Consider the following 23,389-nt stretch of genomic DNA (forward strand, 5'->3'; position numbering starts at 1 on the left):
ATGTACACACTCCTAACGCCTATTTCTGTGACTGTGATCATGTGAACTTGTCACCCTGACCTAGCATGGCATTCTGAACCCAGGCCTTTCTGTGTGTTCTACCCACCACATCTCTGCTGTCTCGGAGGTTATGCTTGTCTCTCCTGTTCACTTTGCCCCCTCACTGTGCAGTTGGCAAACGTGTCCCCACTGTGGATGTGACCCCACCGCCAGTCCCTCAGAGAACTGCTTAGCACCCCCTTTGCCAGGCCTCTTATTTCTAGCTCACACCTGCTGCCCCTCTGTGGGTTGTGATTTTAGAGTTTCATTTGAGCATTCTACTTTATCCCCTTTAAATCTCATTTTAAAGCTCTCCTGTTTGGTCTTCAAGTCTCCGGCCAAAAATATTTTTCTTGGTTTATGTGACAAGCTCCCAATTCCTTGCCAAGGGGCCTGTCATTCCAGCATCCAAATCCATGGTCCAGAGGAATAGGCGTTCTCAGCTCAGTTACAGAGCAGCTTGTGTTCCCCATACACGCATGCCTGTTTCTTCTAAAATCTTGACTAATGGCTGAGGAAGAGACTAGAGCATCACCTCTGCCCCATGTCCCTTAGTTTCCTACCCAAGATACCAGTCACCAGAGATACTAACCAGGATTCCTCTGGATGAGTGACTTGTTCCCACAGCCATGGCCAGAAGGGAGAAATAGTCTATGGCTTATTTGAGCATGTTTACTCCTTTTTGTCTTTAATGCAGGGGTTTTCACCAACGTGAATTCAGCAAAATATTGGTCTCACAAGATGCTCTGGGGTATGGGGATTCTGTGGTCAACTAAATTTGGGAGACTAAATAATTTATCCTGCTTTTGCATGGTCTCAATACGTTAGAATCTACATATACTAAAGGCTCTACATTATCATACAGAAAAGAAATAGATTTAACTTTGAATTTTCCCATGATTGAGCTCCCCTGTCTTCCTGTGCCTCTCCTTTTAACATCCCATGGAATGCACTTTAACCAATGTCAACTGCTTGAAGAAGACAACCTGACAGTGACTCCCATAGGCGCTCATCAAACCTCATGATGATCCTGTTAGCTGTTCTACTTTCCCTTCTCCAGAAGGTCCAAATCTATCTCCTTTGGGTACAATCTCATACTTTAATTTTTTTTCTCCCCAAAAGGGATTGGGCCTTCCCTCTTTATTTCTATGTTATATCTACTTATTAATCAGACTCTGATTCTGCTTTATGTTCTCTTTGACCTTCTGAGTGCCTTTTCTTTCTGGATCATTTCTTTTAGGATATCTAAGAACCCTTCATCAATGCAAAGACACTGACCTCTTAGGTTTCCTCAAGCCTATTCATTCTCTCCTTCGGTAGGAGACCAGTTTACATTTGCGACACCAATAATTTGTGACCATGGTGGAGCAAAAAAAAAAAAAACAAAAAACAAAAAAAACGTAATTGGCCCCCATCATATCCCTAAGTTTATATTTGCTGGGCATCAGTGTGACAACTTGGAGGCCTACAGATCTTATGAGGCTTGGAAAGGTGTTTGACTTGCACAGTGGTTTTTAAAATTGGAAGATATTTTACATAAACACCTGGAGCCCAGCTTCTCTTGAGAAATCAGATCTGTTAACACTGGGTTGCTTTCCAACCTGGCAACAATTGACCAGACCTGAGTACTGGCTGTTCTCATTACACAGGGTATATGCTCTCCACTTTGCCAGAGTTACCACCACTCCTTAAAGCCTTATATCCTCCCACTTCCCTCATTTACATTAACTGCCTGTCTCTGCTGACACTTGGATTTGTGACCCCTCATATAGACCTCTGTAGTTTCCTCCTGGGAATCTTCCTAAAAGCTGCCTCAAAAGTGTCTCTCCCACTTCCTTCCCAATCTGATCCTTTCCATCTGTGCTCTGGTACCCTTGGTTATGAGTCCTAATATGTGTCTGGTTTGAAGGTCTGACCAGCTGCAGGACAGTAGGAGTTGAAGCTGTTGGTATTTGTAAACATCATGTGCACAGAAATGAAATATCAACCCAAGCTCACCTTTTCGGGGGAAAATTTTTTTCAGTTGTTCTATGTTTATAAATCAGGTACAACCTGGTAAGTTATCAACTATTCAGCAATCATGGAACACCAAGTAATGAACTTGTCCTTTAACTACTGCAGAAGTAGCTTAAGTTCATGTTTACCTTGCCCCTGAATTTACCACTTTGCACACATGGATGGCTATTATGAATGTTAACATTATACTATCAAGTCTTGATAATTAAGGGACAAGTGATCCAGTCCCTAAATCTCTTCTTCTTTTCTAACCCATTGACTTACTGTTGGCCATTTAATTTTTCTGTAGTACACTCATCTCCAGCTGGGTGGGGAACACAATTATAAGTACAAATCATGAACCAGGCCATCGGCTCAAGCTGGAGGGCATCCTGTTGTATTATCCTCACCTCCAACCCTGCACGTGTTTGCAGAAACCCTGATTATAAGCAGCCTCCACCCCTCTCCCTACCCAAGTTCAGGGATGAGGTGGGACAGAAGACAAAAGGGAGAACCTGATGAACTAGAATGCTCTGTGTTGACGGCGCCAATAAAAGTTGCACTGAGACTAACAGTTTGGGGTTTTAATTTATCCATGACATTCCTACCACCTCTTGCCCTATGGTAACCCAAAGCTGGAGATTACAGACACACTTTCAGCTCACTGAGTTCAAAGGCAAGGTAGGGTACTTGGCTTGACTGGCACTTTGGAATGCTCTCCAAAACGGTCCACTTTCAAGATTAAAGGGACTCTTCATTCAACAGAATAGAAAACATCTTGTTACTAGATAGTGAGGAATTTCAACCTAAGTGTAGGTTCAATAAACATGAATATTCAGCAATTATGTTAAGTCCCTGATACTTTGGCAACTTGAGGGTATAAGAACACTCTTGGAACGAGGAGAGTCCCTCATTCATTGAAGAGCTTTAGAAGATCGGGAAAAGGCTTTCTTAGTAAAATGTGAAGTGGTAAGGCAAAAAAACCCCAAAAAACAAAAAACAAATAAAACCCCACCACCACCACTCCTACAATCTTCAAAGTAGAGATCTGTAATCTTCAAAGTAGAGCTCTGTAGACCTCTCTCAGAGTGATGTTTGTAGAAGGGATGCTTATACTGGGAAGGGGGTTAAAACCTAAAATCCAGTCCAGAGCTAAGATTCTATATGTTGTTATTATAGGTAAGAATCACAACACTATGCATTTAAATGAGAGATTCTGCCGTGTACTCACATATATACTGCTGCATGTTCTCCTGACAAATTCCTGTATAACAAATAGCATCATACCAGCACTTGAAACATTTCAAATCCATTTATTTATCTACTCTAGTTCTCATAAGCATCTTGTGAGATCATTGTAATTTCCATTTACACGCCAGAAAATTAAGAATCAGAGGGCTTCCCTGGTGGCGCAGTGGTTGAGAGTCCGTCTGCCGATGCAGGGGACACGGGTTCGTGCCCCGGTCCGCGAAGATCCCACATGCCGTGGAGCGGCTGGGCCCGTGAGCCGTGACCGCTGAGCCTGTGCGTCCGGAGCCTGTGCTCCGCAACGGGAGAGGCCACAACAGTGAGAGGCCCGCGTACCAGGAAAAAAAAAAAAAAAAAAAAAAAGGGAAAGAGGGGCTGCCTCAGCTGATGCCCCCCAAGTCTGCCTTCTCCTCCCAAGTCTCTCTCCTTTGGGCCTCCCTGGTGGCGCAGTGGTTGAGAGTCCGCCTGCCGATGCAGGGGATGCGGGCTCGTGCCCCGGTCTGGGAGGATCCCATGTGCCGCGGAGCGGCTGGGCCCGTGAGCCATGGCCGCTGGGCCTGCGCATCCGGAGCCTGTGCTCCGCAACGGGAGAGGCCACAACAGTGAGAGGCCCACATACCGCAAAAAAAAAAAAAAAAAAAAAAAAGAATCAGAGAAGTGACTAACTCGTGAGGGATTAGCATCTACATTTCACATAAGAGTGACACAGCCTGAGATATGGAGTTGTAAAGCCATTTGCTCAGGGTTTCTTGAGAGATAATTCACTTATTTCACTAAAGAGAGTTACTAAGTTTCCTAATAAGTATAGCAAGAAGATGAATTCAGAATTTCCTTTGGCCAAATAATGAATGCAGTAAAAGTTTCTTTAGCAGATGTTGATTTAAATGAGGAATTAATCACTTGAATCTTTCTTGAGAGTATCTATTACTCTTCCAAACTCCTTTTAATAAAACATGTGCAAGTATGAAGAGTTTAAGGAAAATATATTGGAATGAATATGCTAATCACATCAGCTCTAAATATAAAGATGAACTCTGTATCACAGAAATGACCCTATACGAAAGGATAGTAATTCTCCAACGTTTTAATTAGTAAAGTACAATAGAGGGTGAATAAGATCTGATATTCTTTTCTCTGGAGCTAAAAACAAACAAACAAAAAAACACATTCTGCCAAGTTTAAAAGCCACCTAAGTCAACTTCTGCTTGAGAGAATCTGAAATTGTGGTGGCAGAAAAGAGAGAATGATTTACAGATTTTTTTTCAAAATGGATTTCTACTTCCATAAGCAAACAGCATGCAAGCAAACAGGTTCAGAGTTTGTATGAAAGTTGGTTGGTTTCCATAGTTTTTCTGGCCCTGAAATGTACTAACTCCCCCAGGTTAGCAGAGCTGGTTCCCCTTATTTCTATCCTCTTCTTTCGGTTTCCCCCTGGGGTCACCTCTCCTCTTCTCTCCCTGGGTCTCTGTCTGATTTAACAGCCTGCACTATCCTAACCCTTCAGCAAGGCTCAGTATATAAAGGTCCCTGTGTTTCAGGAACCCTGACATTTTGGCTCTGGAAATACTTGGAAGAATAATTTATTCCTTCATTGATATTTTCAACATTGATATTTTCAAAAAGCATTTGCTGACTCGCTACCTCACCATCTACCTGCTCACCTACAGGATAAAGTGCAAACTCCTGTGCAGAGCACCGAGACCCTGCTGTAGCTGCCTTCCACCTCACCTCAGAGCCACTCTCCTTTCCTCTTGTGTTCCTGTCTTCTCACACTTCTGCCCTTGGCCCAGCCTGCTTCCCTCCTCCTAGCACACACCCAGTTCCTGTCCTCGTGAATTCCCATTCTCTCTCAAGCTCACGCTCAAATGTAACCTCCTTTCCGTAGTCTCATCCCACTTTCTCAGTTAGGGGCTCCCACTCATTATTCATGTCCCCTTGTTAAAACAAAGCTCACCATATTATATGGTTTTTCCATCCTTTTTGAGGGTTTGAGGGAGGGTTGGTATTGGGAATTAAGTTGTGTTCCCCAAGAAGATCTGTTGAAGTCCTAACCCCCAGTGCCTCAGCATGTGACCTTATTTGGAAATAGGGTCTTTGCGGATGTCATCAAGTTAAGAGGAGGCCATACTGGATTAGAGTGGGCCAAGTCCAATGACTGATGCCCTTATAAGAGGAAGGAAATTTGGATAGAGAGACACAGAAACACAGAGGGAGAAAGCCATGTGAAGACAGAGGCAGAGATTGGAGTGATGCAGCTACAAGTCAAGGAATGCCAAGAATTGCTGGCAACCACCAGAAGCAAGCAAAGAGGCATGGAACAGATTCTCCCTCAGAGCCTGGGAAGGAACCAACCCTGCCGACATCTTGATTTCAGACTTCTAGCCTCCAGAACCGTGAGAGAGAAATTTCTGTTGTTTTAAGCTACCCAGTTAGTGGTAATTTGTCACGGCAACCTTAGGAAGCTAATACAGTTGCTAAGAGCCTCTATATATGCTCATCTTCCCAACTAGGCCCACGGACTTTGGCAAGTAGGGCCTGTGGTAATCCATCTTTCCTCTTGGCCCCAGCATCATGCTAACAGAATAGATGCTCAATACATTCTGGCGGAATGAGGGCATGTGCCAGCACCACCCTTCTGGTTTTAAGTCAGTGGATCCCCAAAGGGTTCAGACCCTGCTCTGAGTGAGCAAGCTTGTGAACGAGGTAGAGAGAGTTTGGTGCCAAAATGATGACTTATAGAAGACAGAGAGGAAAAATCAAAGTAGGAAAAAATGTGTCAAAAACCTTATAGATGGATTCTAAGAAAAAGCAGAGGCCAGGGCTGGGAGTGGGCAGGGAAGGACTCTTCAGAATATTCTAGAGTGCATTTTGAAACAAGTGCTAGGTGATGATGAGGTCCCAGAAGGAGATGTCATCCTAGACTGAGAAATTAAGGGCACGTGGGGGGAAGGCGGGAATAATGGAGCAAGCAAACAGTAAGACTGGCCCGGTGTTTGGGCCCTGAAGGCAAAGCAGGTGCATTTAAATTCTATAAAATGGGATGTGGGTTGTGGCAGCAGGTTCTCATAGGGCAGAAACAGGACAAAAGCCACAAGCAGCTCCAGGTAGGGTGGGCCTGAGAGGGAAGAGCATCAGGATGGGCCAGGGGGCTGCTGAGGACAGGCTGAGGAGCAGTCATCTTGGGGCCCAAGTGGGAACTGAGGAATAAAGCGGGTGAGAGGTCTCTCGGGGACCCCTGGTCATTGGTGGGGTGGGAAGCAGGGGCTCCCATTTGGTAGCACAGTGACTCACTCCTGGGCTCAGAGAAGATGATGTGTTTGTCAGCCCAGATGAATGAGGCTGTCTTCTGTTTTTAGAAATCTTTGCAAGACATTCCACAATACTTCTCTCAATAACTCATTTTAGTCTTTAATATGTCTCCAAGCCAGGAGATTCTTCCTCCCATTCCAAACGGCAATTCCTCACTTTAGAAGTACATTCTTCCCCTTGCATTCTTTCTTGAGCCGAGAGGAAGAGTAAGGAGGTGTGGTCACTATTTCCTGTTGTGAATCCTTCACACCCTTGAGGCCCATTCCCAACACATTCTCTGCTTCTCCTCTCCAGGAAAAATGATTTTTTAAAAAAGTTTTCTCATGGGCCTTGTTAACTGCCTCTGCGGCTCTTCTCTTGTCTCTTTCCTGAGTGAGTCTTTGGTCATGGGGCACCAAACTGGGCATTCACGGAGGCAGGAAGTGTAGTGGGACGAGTGGAAGCTGTGGAGTCAGACAGACTAGGTTTGAATAGCCACTCCCCTAATTAGTTGTACGTTCTTGAGCAAGTTGTATAATCTCTCTGAGCCTCAATATTCTCATCTTTAAAATGGAGCAATAATATTTATGTGCTCCTTGGAGAGTTGTACCAGTTAAAAATAATACACATAAAACTCTTGAAAGCATTCAATAAATGATGGCTTCTATTGTTAGTATGGGTTGGAGCAATGCTGATTATATTGGGCTTATCACCTTCGTGAGCACTTCAATACAGCCTGATAGTCATGCATACTTAAAAAACTACACCACTGCACAGTCCAGATGGCAATTCTTGCTACCTCTGATGGTCACATAAAACACAAACTGGTCTTTTTCAGATATAGCAAAACTATGTACAGGACCAGGAACTGTGCTAAGAGAATTATATTTTTTTATTTGCTCTCCACAAAAGTAGAACTGCATAACATATCAAGTAGTTATTTCATTTGCAAAGGGACTTGAGTAATACCATCTTTAAAACTCTCATATTAACTGAACAAAATCACTGGAATTTTTTTAATTGGAAAAGACAATAAAACTCCCACTGCAGATAAACTCACTTCAATCAGCTCCTTTATATCATTTTTCTTTTATAACCTGTAAGTGCTATTCGGTTAATAATGTTTTAACCCAGTGTATACCATGTGATCTTAAGTAAATAAAATTGTGCAGCAAAGTGCTGAAGGAAAATACATTAGAATGCTAATAATGTTTATGTTTTGGGGGGAGTACAATAGGATTTATTTTTCTACAACAAGCCTTTATTTGAATAAGGAAAATTTGTTTAAAAAATAGTACATAAAACTTTATAAGGACATATTATCATAATTATTTTAAAATATGTATATCAAGTAAACTGCTGGAATGCACAAAAATGGCAATATTATGTTTTTGAGTGATGGGAATATGAGTGATTGTTTTTTCCTTTAACTTTTCTGAACTTTACAAATTATTTATAATGATTTTGAAATATACTATGATATCATACTATATGATATATTATTAAATTATATAATGAAACCTGTACTGTTATGTTATTGAAGATACTCTGTCAAGATAAATGAAAAAAATGCCATGTTTTTTGATGACTCCTATCCTATGACCAATAGGTATTTACCTGTCCCTCTTAGAGAATTTCCAAATCTCAGAGCTTTAAGGGCTTTTCTGAGTCATTTAACATGACTATTATCTATGTGGGTTCTGTCTTTATAATAATAAGAATGTTAATAATAATAATAGCTGGCATTGATGTGCCAAACCTCTGTAACAAGCATTTTTTTTTTTTTTTTTTTTTTTGTGGTACGCGGGCCTCTCACTGTTGTGGCCTCTCCCATTGCGGAGCACAGGCTCCGGACGCGCAGGCTCAGCGGCCATGGCTCACGGGCCCAGCCACTCCGTGGCATGTGGGATCCTCCCAGACCGGGGCACGAACCCGTATCCCCTGCATCGGCAGGCGGACTCTCAACCACTGCGCCACCAGGGAGGCCCCTGTAACAAGCATTTTAAATGCACTGTTTCATTGGATCTTCAAAATAATTCTACGAGGTAAGGCACTTGTGGTAGGCGGAATAATATCCTGAAGATGGCCATGTTCTAACCCCTGGAACCTGTGAATATGAATATGTTATGTTACGTGGCAAAGGGCAATTGAGGTTGCAGTTGGAATTTAAACGGGCAGTTAGCTGACCTTGAGGGGTGAGATTATCCTGGGTTATCCGAGTGAATCCAATGTAATCACAAGAATCCTTTAAGGGGAAGAGGGAGGCAGAAGAGAGACTGTCAGAGGGATGCAATATGAGAAAGACGTCACTGGCCATTGCTGGCTTTAAAGATGGAAGGCGGCTACAAGCCAAGGAACGTGGTCAGTCTCTAGATGCAGGAAAAGGCAAGGCAATTTATTCTCCCCTAGAGCCTCCAGAAAGGAATGCTACCCTGATGTGACCTTGATTTTAGCCCAGTGAGACCTATTTCAGACTTCTGCCCTCCAAAACTGTGATGTAATAAATGTGTGTTGTTTTAAACCACTAGTTTGTGGTAATCTGTTACAGCAGTCGTAGGAAACTAATATAGTATTATATTCCAATTTTACAGGTGAGCAGACTGAAGTTTAGAAGAGTAACTTGGTCAAGATCACATACAAGTGGTTAGTGCAACTCCAGAATTTGAATCCAGGTTGTCTGATGACAGAACCTGCCCTCCTGGGCACTTGGCTCCACTGGAGCTCCAAAATGATTGTCCAGCGCCTGCTTGGGCATAACATGTGAAAACTCACCACACCTGTTCCCCTACCCATTAGCCCCTGCACTTGAGGATGGCCTTAACTGGTGGAATTGATGTCCTTTATATGGGGCTCAAATTGGTCTACCCAGTCACTTTTCCCATTGATTTTTCACTCAAAATAACCTAATTCCTCCTTTATGAGAAGCACTTTTAAAATATTTGAGGCCAACAGTCACTTCTTCCTAAGTCCTCTCTTCTTTGGGTGAAACAATCCCCAATTTAGCCCTTCCTTATAAGACATGGTTTCAGATTCCAGCACTTTCCTGACCTCTCCCTTCTGGAAAGCATCCAGACTGTCAACACCCATTTGAGGACCTAGCCAGTTCCCACCTTACTGTCAATTTGTGTACTTTGATTTTCTTCCATGAGGTTATCATGCTGACCTTAACCCTTCTGAACTTCATCATATACTATATCTTGAGCTCTTTGATGGAACTATTTCTAGAGAGCAATCAATAAATAAATACTGATAACTTTTGGAATATCTGGCCTAAAGACTTGAAAACAAAGCTGGCTTTCAAGTTCCTTCTGATATCATCACAAACTGATTCCACTCTTCGTTGACATGAATCATACCTGGCAGGATATGTTCCAGCCTGGCGGGTGCTAGAAGAAAAGGCCTGTTAAGCTACAGTAAGGAACTGTTCTGGCAAACAAGCAACTTTGTAAGGAGCCTTGAGATATCATAGGCCGCTCGTGTGTACCAGTCTGAGAAGTTGTGCTGTCTGTTCCAACGTGGACTGGGGAGCCAGGGGGAAAATGAAGGAAATGTTAAGAGTTCATGTGATTTCATATCATTTAAAATACTGTGAATCTTTAGAGCAGAGACCTGCACACAAAGATTAACAACAGCCTCCTAAAAATCTCTGAGCATCCACAGCTTTAAATGATCTATGTTGCTGTTCCCTTGTTCCTGCAAATAATCAAGGGCTGACTGTAAACAAATAAGACAGCCAAAAAAAAAAACCCTGGTCTTCAGCAGTTGCGTAATGATGAACGCCTGGTGAAAAAAACACGAACCCATATTTCATTCATTTCACTAGCTGCGTCTCTCTCTAGGAGGGATGGGGGATAAAACATTTTTGTGGGCTAGTATAGAAACATTCGACTAATTAAGTAAGTGGTTCTGTCAGACCTGACTTGAAGACTTGAAGGTACTTGAACACAAAGCATAAGGTTTGCATTTCCTTTATAAATACATACGGGAGTAAGAATAAAAACAGAAAATGCCACAATCAACTTCACTTGGGGCTTTTCTGAATCCTACATGTTTGAAAAAACATACTTTGATATATTGAAGCAAACAGGTGCAGACAGTTTGGACTTCTGAGTCCTACCTAGGGCAGGTCTTTCTTGGGCTGCTGAATATTAGAGAAGAAGAAGCAAACCCAATTCAGGCACAGAATGAAGATTTTAACCCTGATGTATCTGCTGCTGTTGTACACTTATGCTCTGGGAAAGTCAAAAATCTGGGCCGTAACACTGGCTTCCTCACAGGGCTCCCGGAAAGAATAGCTTAGAATGGTCTCACTTTTAGATACAAAAAGAACATCTTAAGTAAATGGTGATACAGTTTGTGCTTGTGATTGCAGAGCATGCTACAGGTATTCAGGAGAGGAGGCCTTTTTGCTTCCAGAATTGTATGGCTTGAGCTTTGCTGGCTTCTACTTTGCCTCCCACAGAACATCTCTGTGTCCGTCTCAAGTGGGAGAAGAGATGCTCGGAGGGTGAGGGGAGAGCGAGCATCAGCGAAGGAAGGGGAATCACACCTCCAGTGTCTGACTGCCCTGGGCCACCCACCTACCCACCAACTGTGCACTCCACGGCCCCAGCTGGTAAGCCCAGATTTTCCATGGAGCGCATGGCTCCTGTCCTGCAACTCCCTCTTACTCACTCCCACCCTGTTCCTCCAGTTATAATGTCAACAGGGGTCTGTGACCCCCACCTCAATCCTGCCTCTAGCCTGAAACTGGCATTTGGACTTAAACTCCCTGGTCTTCAGACCCCAAATCTCTGCCTCTTGGACACCCATGGAGCCAGTGAAGGGAGTTTTTTCTACAGCTCCAGTCTGTAGAATCCAATCCAGTCCTGGCTAATTGGTGCCATCTTCCCACCCCCTAAGAGGATTTGGACAGGTTCAATGTATCACAGCTGGAGTCTCCTCCAACTGTTAGCTGTCTTCCAACTTTTCAGGTCAAGGGCCATGTCAATGAAGCAAAGACTCTATAGCTGAATCCCACTTGCCACTCCACCAGAAAAGCCTTTTATTGTCAATGCCTTACTGGCAAATTTAAGGCAATGCTTTCCTCGTGCTTGTCCTTCAATAATATGCAACAACAAGTATTTACTAGGAACCTAATATGTGCCATGCACTTACACATTATCTCATTAAATACTTATAGCAACCTTGTAAGATTCAGGGGAGGAAGCAAAGGATTAAAGAGATTAAGTAACTTGCCCAAGGTCACATAGCTAGTAAGTGGCAGGGCCAAGTTCTGAGGCCAACTTAGACTATACCCTGCTGCTTCATTCTATAAATACCTATTAAGGGCTTAGTTATTTGCAAGATGTATTGCCAGCCTCTTAAGGACTCAGGCTTCATTAGGGCTTCTGGGGAACCCCTCATCAGCTACTCCACGGGCCTGGCTCCAAGAAAGTGAACACTCCACAGCCCGCTCATTGCTCAAGGGCTTTTGGGAAAGGTGGTCAGCTTCTGGTAGGAATGAAGCTCTGTTTTCGGGCCCTTTCAAGGACCTAACAGGAAATATCTTGCTTCAGCCTAAACTGCTGAGGGACATATTCAAGTGGATGGCACTCAGCAGGTTTGGAATACCACATTCCTCAAGTGCTCTGAGTTTCTGAGCAACAGTGAAAAAATTCCATAGTTAGACTTCTCTTTCTGGATACTCACTGACAGTGACATCGGAATTAGGTAGCTTATATGTATCTGTCCCGTACATACAAAACGCTTCACAGAGAGTGAGTCCAGAAACTTTGTGGGGGAATGGTTCTTGGATACCTGGAAGACACTGCTGGCTCCTCTACTAATTCTGACTACCGCCTGTTTGAGGGACTGATAATCCGCCTCCCTCCTCCCCTAACTGAAACCCTCTTTCCTCCATTCTTTTACCTTTATTGCCAACTCCCCACTCTGTGAGCCCTGGCAAATGTGTCTTCGTTTTCTGATCTCCTCTCTCCTTGCTCAGACCAGTTCATAGCTGTGAGATCTGTAGAGCTGTACGGGAACCCACACTGAGAAGGGCCCTGTGGTTGGTTTAATGCTCTGCTGTCACTGACTTGAAATTCTTAATGATTTTTGAGCAAGGTGCCCCTCACTTCACTTTGCACTGGGCCACGCAAGTCATGTAGTCAGTCGTGCTCCTTGCTGTGGACACTGAGATAGGGAGAAAAGTCCCACTGCACAAGGTAAGAGTGGTGGGATAGCTGCGGTCCCTCTCTGGAACTCAGCAGGCACTTCCACATAGAGACCATCTATAAAGGTGGATCCAACTGATAATAGCTCCACCTTCCTCAGCCTCAATTTCTTCATCTCTAAAATGGGGACAGTAGCATTGACCCTTGCCTGTCATTGCAAGCACTGGCTGTGATCATGTATAACGTACCCATCAGAATGTTTGATATACAATTGGTGTTTGCTTGATGCAATCCATGGAAGACAGCAAGTGCAGAAAACAGAGTTTGAACTCTAGAATTAGAAGCTAGCTTAAATCAGATCAGCCCCACTGCTTAAAAAGATGACCTCGGCCGGATGACTTGGCTTCTCCCAGCCTCAGTTCCATTATCTGTAAAATGGGAATGTTAGTATTTATCTTGTAGGGCAGTTTGGGGATTCAAATATTCTAATGTATTTAAAATAACTAGTTTATCACCTGGCATGTAGTAGGAGCTCAAAAAATAACAGTTCTTAGTTTGGTTCCCTTATAACACAATTTCTGCACTCTAAACAATTCATTTACAAGTGATGTTAGGATACGACCATTAATAAGTGTCTTATACTATACAGCTTCCTGTATACTCTATGACCTACAACATGTAGCCTCTTTGTATGTGAAAATCATTTTGTAAAAAATATTTGAGGCTTATTTCTTCTTTGCTAGACTATGAATTCCTTGAAGGCAGGAACCATGTCTTATTTACCCTTGTGTCCTAGAATACCTTCTAACACATTATATAATCTCAGGTGAATTAAATCTCTCTTTTGTTTATGCCAACGAGATGATAAATTTCGTAACATTCCTAAGTTAGCAATTAGTAATTAGCCTGTTAATGATTAGGAAGCAGAATGAACTCAATATAGTCCTATCCCTGCCATTAAAGGTCTTCTAATACTTGACATCACACCTGGCTCATTATCCAGCATCCTTGGGTCTGGTTCTTACTCCATGAACAAAGCGATTCCACAGGGAACACCAGTTGTGTGCAACGAACTACCTTCCTTGCCAACAAACAACCTATGTCAAGAGGCCACTGGGGGAAGAATTTCCTGAAACCCCAACAGTTGAGTCATAATTTGATGCCTCTTAGGACTCAAAGAGGGCTCAGAACTGTTACTTCTAACAGTTTGAGCAGTTATGGGTCCCTTCAAGAACCTTCTGATAGTTATGGACATTCTCTCCAGAAAAATGTACTAATATCTTACATACAATTCCAAGGTGTCTTCAGAGCTCCTGCAGCCCTTGTACCTAGGTTAAGAATTCTTGTTAGAATAGCCCAGAAAACTGAATGAGCAACGCAAAAGATTCAAGTTTCCTGATAAATCCTAGCCCTGACTAGTCACATTCCCTTGTTCAAAACAAAGCAAAACAAAACAGTTACAACTCCCTAGATTTAACCTCAGGGTTACCCTTGAGGGCCTAGTCCCAGGCATTAACAGTAAGGGCATCCAGCCAAGCAGTGACTACTCTTTGGAAAACCTAAGTTTAGCTGAGTAAAACTGAAGACTTGTTTGATAATATCATTTACATTTCCAAATCCCCGTATCAAGCTTTCTTCCTATCCCTTGTGGCCCTTCCTAAATTTAGCTGCTGGTGTAATGGGGTAACCATGGCAACAACCACCTGCCTATTTAAAACCATCTCCAAAGCTAAATAAGGAATCCTGGAAAAACATGGCTGCTCGCCTGCCTCTCAGTGGACAAACTGGGCATTCCTGGGTATTTTCAACATGAGCAAGCAGGCAGGGTAGAAGCAGCATGGACTCAAAGTTCTTAATAGGAAGTGTTCTGGGACCTTGTGAAACAGGGCCTACCTCTACGCCACTATGTCTTCACTTGTTAGTAGGCACACGGATTTACATGAAAATCCCTGTGTCTGGCATCCTTAGGTGACCACATGACCTTGACCTCAACCAGGTGAAGAGTAAGACACACACCTAACTGCAAAGAGTAGTCTTGTTGATGGAAACTGGGAAGTGGGGAGGAAAAGCAGTCATTCAGATCACAGTGAAACTGTTCAAACTTTGGGTTGAAATGAACAGTTACAACTTTTTTTCTGACAGTTATCTTTCTAACTGTACTTAATTATGTGGATAATTGATGATTGCTCTATTTATGTCATATGTTGACCTGTCTATTGATTTTTGCAGTATGGAGAAATTCTTCCCCCCTTCTGCTTCCTTGCTCTCTACAAACTGCGGAGGTTTTGCTTCTTTCCACTAAAGGAGACCACACAACAGACCACACTGAATAGCTTGCTCTTGCCCAAGCAGGCTGTTTTCCATCACTCCTTTGGATCTTTTGGTACATTTGGTTCCTTCTCGCTGGGCTGACCTTCTCTTTCTGTCAACCTGGAAAGTAGTTACTTGTTTTCTGTGTCTTGGTTCAGGGATCTCTCTAGTTGGAAGACCCTCCACATCAAATTCCATGCCCTTGCTTTATGCCACCTTGATTCATATCGTTTAACACAAATCATTCTGCAATGCTGCTTTCCAGTCTGTCTCCACACCTGGACTGTGAGCCCCCTACACATGTCTATCCAAAACACCTATACAACAGTGCCTGGTACTGTTTTCAAAAGATACATTCATTGAATGAATGAACAGAACCCCCCATGGATTTCACAAACATTTGGCATCTTATCAAGCATGTATGCATGAGTATGCATAATGGTATCTGTGTAAAAAGAGGACCTTAAAAGTCTGGAATGGATGGAAGAGAAGTATTTTTTTAAAGTGACTTTTTTGGTGTATATATTAGAGTGAAAAAGATTGTGAGAAGAGCATCAGTTGATCTGTGAGTTTGTGACTATAATAGGAGTAGGGGCTGAAAATATACATGTTAATAGTGTTCTGTGAGCTGACTTGGTGTGTGTGAGAGAAAGTACATTCGAATAAGGTTAGCTCAGCTACTATTAGACTCCACAGATCACTTTTCCTGAAGTCAAAGTAGCTTCATTATGTTCAGTTTCTGATCCCGAAAAAGACTTTCTGATTCTTGGTTAACCTCCCAGCCATGGGGTCCTGGGAAAGGAGGAGGGATGAAAATGATGGAGGTCTGTGGGAGTGCCTGGCTTTAAATGAACGTGTGCGGGTAACACGGGACTTCTGCTTGGTGGGCTAAATAAAGTCAAGTCTCTTAGACTCAAACTGAGCCCAAATTAATACCCCCTCTCCTCCCCACCTGCCTGACGGTGGGGTGGGATCAAGTGGTCACTTAGATAAGGCCCAACAAAAAGGAAAGAGAAAGAATGCAAATTAACCACCGAGAAGAGCACAAGGAGGAAGGGAGAAAGGTAACTGAGCAATCCCAGGGTGGCTATATGCTACCCGCCGGCAGAATGGTTTGACTTTGCAAATGATTTGGTTTTCTTTTCTGCTTGGTTTTTGGACCTCACAGCCTGCCTTCCCAGGTGCGCGGGCTGAGGCTGGGCTCGGGTGGGCTCCCCGCCTCTGCAGGGCCTCCCTCTGCTGCCCTCTGCCGGCAGGGAAGGGAGAGGCGGAGGCGCCGCCCTCTCGGCCCTCTCTGCCCGGGACGCGAGCCGCCACCCCCTTCCCTCCTCTTTGCGACGAGGGGAAGCTGAGGCCTCTGCCCCCTGCCAGCCCCTCACCCAAGGAGTCAAGGGACTGGGGCTGGGAACAGTTGGTTTTGAGAAAGCGGCGCGCCCCAGGAGGGGGATCCAGTTAGTCAAGCGCAGACCCCCACTCCCCCAGGCGGGCGCACCACGCCCTCCCTCCTGGCCCCAGGCCCTCCCTCTGCACACCACCCTCTGCGAGGGGACAGGCCACCAGACTGCGGCAGGTTTCTGACATTGCTTTCTTCTTGGAAATGGAAGCCCTCCTTCCGGCAACGTGGCAGGAAAAGCGCTGGGCAGCCGGGCCGAGAGAACATTTCGGTGAGAGCAGGTGGAGGCCTGGGACCGGTGGCCGCGCGGGCAGGGCAGGTGGGCAGTGCAGCCCCGGCTACACCCGCTGGGCCCTCTTACCTGCTGTTGAATTTTTCAGGGTGTTTCTCTCTCATCACGTGGAATCTGTGTGCGATGGAAGCATCCTGAAAGGCAAAGGGACAGAAAGCAGATCCCTGGTTAGTGGTCCTGACCCTGCGTAATGTGGAAGGAAGGGAAGCGAGCACACTGTCTCACCGAAATCCCCCAGATCTCACAGGGGAGACCAGGGAGGCCCCCACAGAGGCCGGACACCAGGTCCAAGGTTAGGGGCCAGTGCCCCCCATCCTGTTATAGTTTGCAATGTTCACTCTCTACCCGCCCGAGTTGAGCGAGAGCGAAAGGGGACGCGGCTGCCCTTTGGGGGCAGGGAGCGTGTCTGGGTCTGTGAGCAGTGAGAACGCAGAAGCCCACGTGGGGCTGAGTGTGAGTGTTTGGAAATACCTCACGCTATTCACTCTTTAAAAAAACACTTTGTATTCTGGAATATTCATAAGAAGCTGCAAAAATAGTACCGAGAGTCCCTGTGTCCCTTTCACCCAGCTCCCCCCAGTGATAACATCTTACGTAACTCTCTAAACCAGAAAACTGATGTTGGTAGATGCTGTTATATATTAACTCTTAATCATCCATATCAGTAGACAGAATTGGTAGCATTGGATAACAGGATTAGCAGATAATTAAAAATATATTTAAACTTCTGGCTTCTGCCTCTTGATCACTCCATGGAAACAACTCTCCCCAAGGTCAGTAAGAGTCTCATTATCACATTCTACGGACACTTTGCTGTCCTCCTATTAGCACATTCCTTTGCTGCACTTTGGCCACCTGCTCCTCAGAACTCAACAGTTAGGATAGTTCTCATGTCACCATGCTTCCGGGCTCTCCATACTCGGAGCAGAACTTCACAGCCCTGAGCCTGTTCTGCAGCCTACACTCCATGCCACGGGCCATCTCAAGTTCTCATAGTTGTTACTAGCATGTAGCTGCTGATGTCTCCACAGTGAATCTCGCTCTAGAACCAAACCTGAATTTCAGTCCTAAAACTGAACTCATCTTTCTTCCTCAAATTTGGTCCTCCTCCCTTGTTAATGGTCCCCTTTTCCAGCAAAAGAATGTGCTAGGCCCCGCCTTCACCGCTCAGGCCTCCCCAGCACATCTGGGGGGGCAGGTGGTGGGTTTTAGAAATAAACAGGCTAATTGAGCTAGGAATGGTGGGGGGTGGGGTGGGGAGGGTGGGAGGGGAGGGGGTGGGGGGAGTGGCGACAGAACAAGGGAGCTGATTCAGATTTGTGCAGGGAAAAAAAGATACAGAAACTCATTTACTGGACTGTGTAGCTAAAAGAAAACTCAAATTCCACACAGTGAATTTTCAGCTAGTGCATATTAATTCCTTTTCTTGATATGGAAATTCGACAAAAGAAAATTTCTGAAAAAAATTTTTTTTTAACATCAGGAGGTGTAGCTCAGTGCAGAAGCTTATTTTGAGCATGTGCTGTGTGTGGGGAGTAAAATACAGGCTAAGGGTGGGGACAGAAAATCCAGAAGCAAGTTGGGGGCAAAGAGGAGCTTTTGTAATAGTTGCACTTGGCAGAGAGGTAAACCCAGCTAGCAGCCCCTGTTGAAAGGCAGACAGGGCAAGTCAAGGATATGGGCTTATTTTATGGTTGGCAAACACTCTTTGCTGAAACAATGTATTGGGAATTTAACATTTAAACTCTAGTTATTGATTTCTTTGTTAGTTTTTTGTTTAAGACACATCAAGAGTTGAAGTTTAGGCACCCCTGTGGACAACGGTGGCAGAGGTGCAACACCCTGGGAGGGCCTCTGTCCTCTGGGCCTATCCAGCCTGCACAGCTTCTCCAGGCAGGAGCGCTTCATGCCCCCAGTTCCCTGCTCTGAGCAAGTTTCGTGAACACTCTGAATAAGATTCATGTGACATCTGTCAAATGCTTCTTTAGAATTCAAGAAAACATTCCATCTACTTGTGTTCTTTTGAAGCACTAATTTTCTTCTGTCAGGAAAAAAGAAAGAAGAAAGAAAAGAAAAAAGCAATCACATGTTGCCTGCCACAATTTGTACTTCACTATCCCCTGCCCCCAACGCTGTTATGACTAGCTCCTGGTTTTTTAATTCCCTGGGATATGTGCACAGGCCCCTGCCCTCTGTGTAGTTCTGATTATCCCTGGTTTTTTTTTTTTTTCTTTTTCATAACTAGGTTTTGCAAAGCTTCTTTTCACAAAGACCAGCCTTTACAATATTACTAGTTAAGCATGTGGTTCCTAATTTGAAAATGTAATCCCGTGGTAAACACACAAAGTGGTCAGCGGGAGTTGAGCAGGTCCTTTGCTGTTCAGTTTTGAAAAGGCAATGCTGGTAACGACTCTGACCATGGTTCTCTACCTGGGGATTAAAAAGAGAGGCAAGATTCACCTCCCTCCTCTTCTGGGCTTCTCTGTGCCAGGCACTGAGCTGGCTGTACTTACATTCAGTAGTGACTTCATTTAAATTTTAGAAACCAGTGCTACCATGGTTCCAACCCTTTCTTGTAATAATTCCAGCAAAATGAGACTTCTGTTCGGATGGTGGGGGTGGAGGTGGGAATTGCACACCCATTTCTGATGGCCTCATTCTCCAGGGTCCTTTCTATGAGGTGTGGGGTGAAAAGGAGATAAAAGCAGTATGGACACATGGCTACTCTTTCCTGAACTAAAATTCCCAAGTGCAGAGTTGGACAAAAGATTCTTGTGCCCCTTCCAAATATAAGCAGTAGTCATTTGGACTCTAAGCTATTTGGATGTCTAGGCCAGTCCCGTCCAATAGAAATAAATTTATTTATTTATTTATTTATTTTTTTTCTTTTTTGCGGTATGTGGGCCTCTCACTGTTGTGGCCTCTCCCGTTGCGGAGCACAGGCTCTGGATGCGCAGGCCCAGCGGCCATGGCTCACGGGCCCAGCCGCTCCACGGCATATGGGATCCTCCCAGACCGGGGCACGAACCCGTATCCCCTGCATCGACAGGCGGACTCTTAACCACTGCGCCACCAGGGAGGCCCCAATAGAAATAAATTTAAAAAAATTAGTAGCCACATTAAAAAAGTGAAAAGAGGGCTTCCCTGGTGGCGCAGTGGTTGGGAGTCTGCCTGCCGATGCAGGGGACATGGGTCTGTGCCCCAGGCTGGGAGGATTCCACATACCGTGGAGCAGCTGGGCCCGTGAGCCATGGCCGCTGAGCCTGCGTGTCTGGAGCCTGTGCTCCGCAGCGGGAGAGGCCACAACAGTGAGAGGCCCGCGTACCGCAAAAAAAAAAAAAAAAAAAAAAGTGAAAAGAAACAGATGGAATTAATTTTAATAATACATTTCAATTCACAAATATTATCACTACAACATGTAGTTAATCTAAAAATCATTGAGATATTTAAAATTCTTTCATGCTACATTTTTGAAATTTGATGTGTACTTTATACTTATAGCATCTCTCAACTTAGAGTAACCCCACGTCAGGTACACAATAGCCACATGTGTCTAATGGCTACCATATTGGACAATGTAGGTCTAAGTCACTTTGGCAATCTATGGAGATAAAAAAAACAGAAAGGAGACAATAAGACAGATTATTTGGAATTTGGCTTGTTCTGAAAAATAACAGCAGATTGGGGAATGAAAAAGAGTGTAGACCCCTTGTCCAAGACACCTCTCAGTGGGGCCCATTGTTCAAGTACCTTCCTGGCTCTCATAGGTGACAGACAAGAACCTGAGGCTGAAGGAATTTAAAAGCTGCAGGGAAATGATGACTTTCTGACAAATTCCCTAATGGGTCTACCATTGTGGAAACTTAGCTGGTAAAGTCTAGTTAAGTACAGAATGTCAGGTAGAAGATGATGTGTGGGTTAGTGTAATGACTGTGGCCTCTCCTTGGCCTCTGGGTTCCCCTAGCATCAGAAATAGATTTCATTGACTCAAGGGATTAGCTGTTTACTCATCCTGTTAAGGCTCAGTGAAAGCAGAGCCTTTGAGGTGTTCAGAATTACACATACCACAGGCATTATTTTGCAGTCCCAAACTTCCTGTCACTGATACCTGGCCATCCTGACATTTCTGCAAATCCAAAAATAAAGAGCAGGGATGAGGAGGCCAGAGAAGTCAGAGGAAGTAGCGTCCTAAATGACTGTGTTTAAATCTCCTGCCAATGGGTGTTATCAGGTCTCAGGGCTGAGAAGGCCAACAATCTCAGCTCTTCATTGGTGGGGAGCTGGCGTGTCTTGTGGGTGACAGGAATGTGGTGACAGTGAGGCCCTTGTCACTCTCTCATTAGGGTAGGAGTCTGCCCTGCTTAACCCTCCATCTATTAAATGGGTTCTATTGGCACCAAGAGGAATGAGTGAACTCATCAGGGTGAATTCTTTACCACCTAGGGACACCATGGCAGCGGTCACTATCACCACCTTTACAAGTGCAGGGCAGCAGACATTTAATATCAGTTAAGATATTCCAGGTCCTCCAAAAGAGGCGAAGACTGCAGCTTTCTTTGCCAAAGGAGTCTGACTCTAATCATCTTAAGGAAGTAAAACTGGGGGTTGGTTTACATACTACTTCTCCTCTTACAAAGTTTGGGAAGTCAAATAGGGAGCAAGAGCTTCTGCAAATGTCAGCCCCAGATTCTCTTAGGGTTACATGTTGGCTACTTGTTTTCTCAAGAATTTCCCTTTCCAGCTTTTAAAGAGTGAGCACACAAACCCTGCAAGCATTTTATTGAGACAAGGCTAAGGGTACACCAGTGAGATAAAAACAATCCTGGTTCTTCACTGCTTTGCAATAAAATATTAAACACGCACAAGCTAAAGGTATATGAAAAAAAACAGATTTTGTGAAGTTCTTCATAATTTGAAAGATGAACCGATTGGATTATTATAGGTCAGCCCAGGGCAAATAAATACCTTGACCGCTGAAAGAAATGGAGAATCTGTTCCTATGCATTTCCCTTTTTTTTTTTTTTTTTTTTTTTTGCCAAACCACGCAACATGCGGGATCTTAGTTCCCCGACCAGGGATAGAACCCGAGCCCCCTGAAGTAGAAGCGTGGAGTCTTAACCACTGGACTGCCCGGGAAGTCCCTCTATGCATGTCCTTGGGGGACAATTAGTCTGTATTCTTTCCTTCTTTTCCTCCCTCCCTCCCTCCCATCCCCCCACCCACTTCCGTCTTATTTGTAAGAATGAATTAAAACCATGCTCAGTTTTGGCTTTTGGGATTAGGGCTTGGTTATCTAGTTGAGGGGAAGTTGTATCTTCCTTTTCGGCATGGTCATCCATTTGGTCAGCAATACTAAGTGAATGTCACTTTTTGCATATGGCGCTTGGCACAGATGGACAGGGAGGCCTTAGGAATCCTGTTTTTTCTGGCAGCCAGAGCTGGGCATGTTAAGAAAGAGAAGACTTGCAGCTGAGGACTCTGAAGGCAGCCATGGGTGTAACCTGCCATCTAGAAGCTCCCAGGCAGAGATCACCCAGTCTTGTGGCTCAGCTTTCACTTCTGGCCCATGGCTTACAGGTACTGCTTTCCCCTCCTTTCTATCTTTTCTCTCTGTCCTCTACTTCAGATCTGGGTTCTGCTCCTGTGAAGAACCACTTCCTTTGACCATCCTTCTCTGTTCTAATGGGCTGTCTTCACTCACTGAGGACTTGATTGGGACTGTCTGCATCAGAATTATCTCAGGGGCTTGTTAAAAATGCAAATTCCCAGACCTTGCCCAGACCAACTGAATCAATATGAATCAGGATCTGTCACAGGGCTGGAATCTGCATTTCTGACAAAGGGTACAGGTTGGGTATAGGCGAGCCATCAGGCACTAAATTTTAAGGCCCGCCTCCCCACCCAGTGCTGCTGCATTCGGCAGTGTGGAGATGAAGGGCTGTGCAGAGGCTGCATGGCTCAGGGTCCATAGCTAGGTGGGCTCTGGAACTCGACTCTAGTGATTCCCCGCTCTATCACTCACCAGCTTGGACTGGTCTCTATCTTTCTAAGCTACAGATCCTTCTTACAAAATGTAAAAGGGCAAGGGCTATACCCACCAATAGGGACACTGTGCCTGGTGTGCATTAGGTACTCAGTACATGTCAGCATGTTATCCTCTGGTTTAGGAAAAAGGACATGAGTTTCTGTCACACTGTAAAGATGGGAAGCCCGTGCTACAGAAGTCCTCTGACCCCCTGAACACCAGACCTGTCAGTCAAGTCTGATTTGCAGAAGCTGAAGACTGCGTGAAGTGGAGACTGAGCAGGTGGTCCCAAAGTAGAGGGGCTTTTGAGTCAAGAAGAGGAGGGAGAGGTCTGCCTAGGTCACTGGGGGAGGAGCTGGAGGGTGCTAGGGAAAGACGTCTCCCCCCATGAGGGCAGGGGAGCTGGGGAGATAAACCATATCAGGACAGCAGAGACCCCTGAATATGTTTCTCGTCCAGCACCCCCATCCTCCCAGAGCCTGATCACGGGTCCAGCAATGCCTCTCTCTTCTGTTTTAGTAATAGAAAAAGTAGGTGGCATTGGGATTCAGAAAATGAAGGCAAATCCCTTAGTCTAATCCTCTATTTCCTCACTTACAGAACGGAGGTAGTACTGCCCTCCAGTGTAATCGTAAGAATCAAAA

At 44.6% G+C, this 23,389-nt stretch overlaps 1 protein-coding gene across 4 annotated transcripts in view; it reads right to left on the bottom strand.

Moving 5' to 3' along the window:
• Nucleotides 1-23,389, bottom strand: part of DGKG (diacylglycerol kinase gamma) — a 149,228-nt gene that overhangs the window by 60,371 nt on the left and 65,468 nt on the right. For all 4 annotated transcript variants that reach the window (XM_060100106.1, XM_060100105.1, XM_060100104.1 and 1 more), the window contains one exon: nucleotides 16,790-16,854. In XM_060100106.1, the coding sequence (XP_059956089.1) occupies nucleotides 16,790-16,854 (65 nt within the window). The remainder of the gene's footprint in view (nucleotides 1-16,789; nucleotides 16,855-23,389) is intronic.

The sequence above is a fragment of the Mesoplodon densirostris genome, chromosome 5 (assembly GCF_025265405.1).
Source record: "Mesoplodon densirostris isolate mMesDen1 chromosome 5, mMesDen1 primary haplotype, whole genome shotgun sequence".
Taxonomy (NCBI): Eukaryota; Metazoa; Chordata; class Mammalia; order Artiodactyla; family Ziphiidae; genus Mesoplodon; species Mesoplodon densirostris.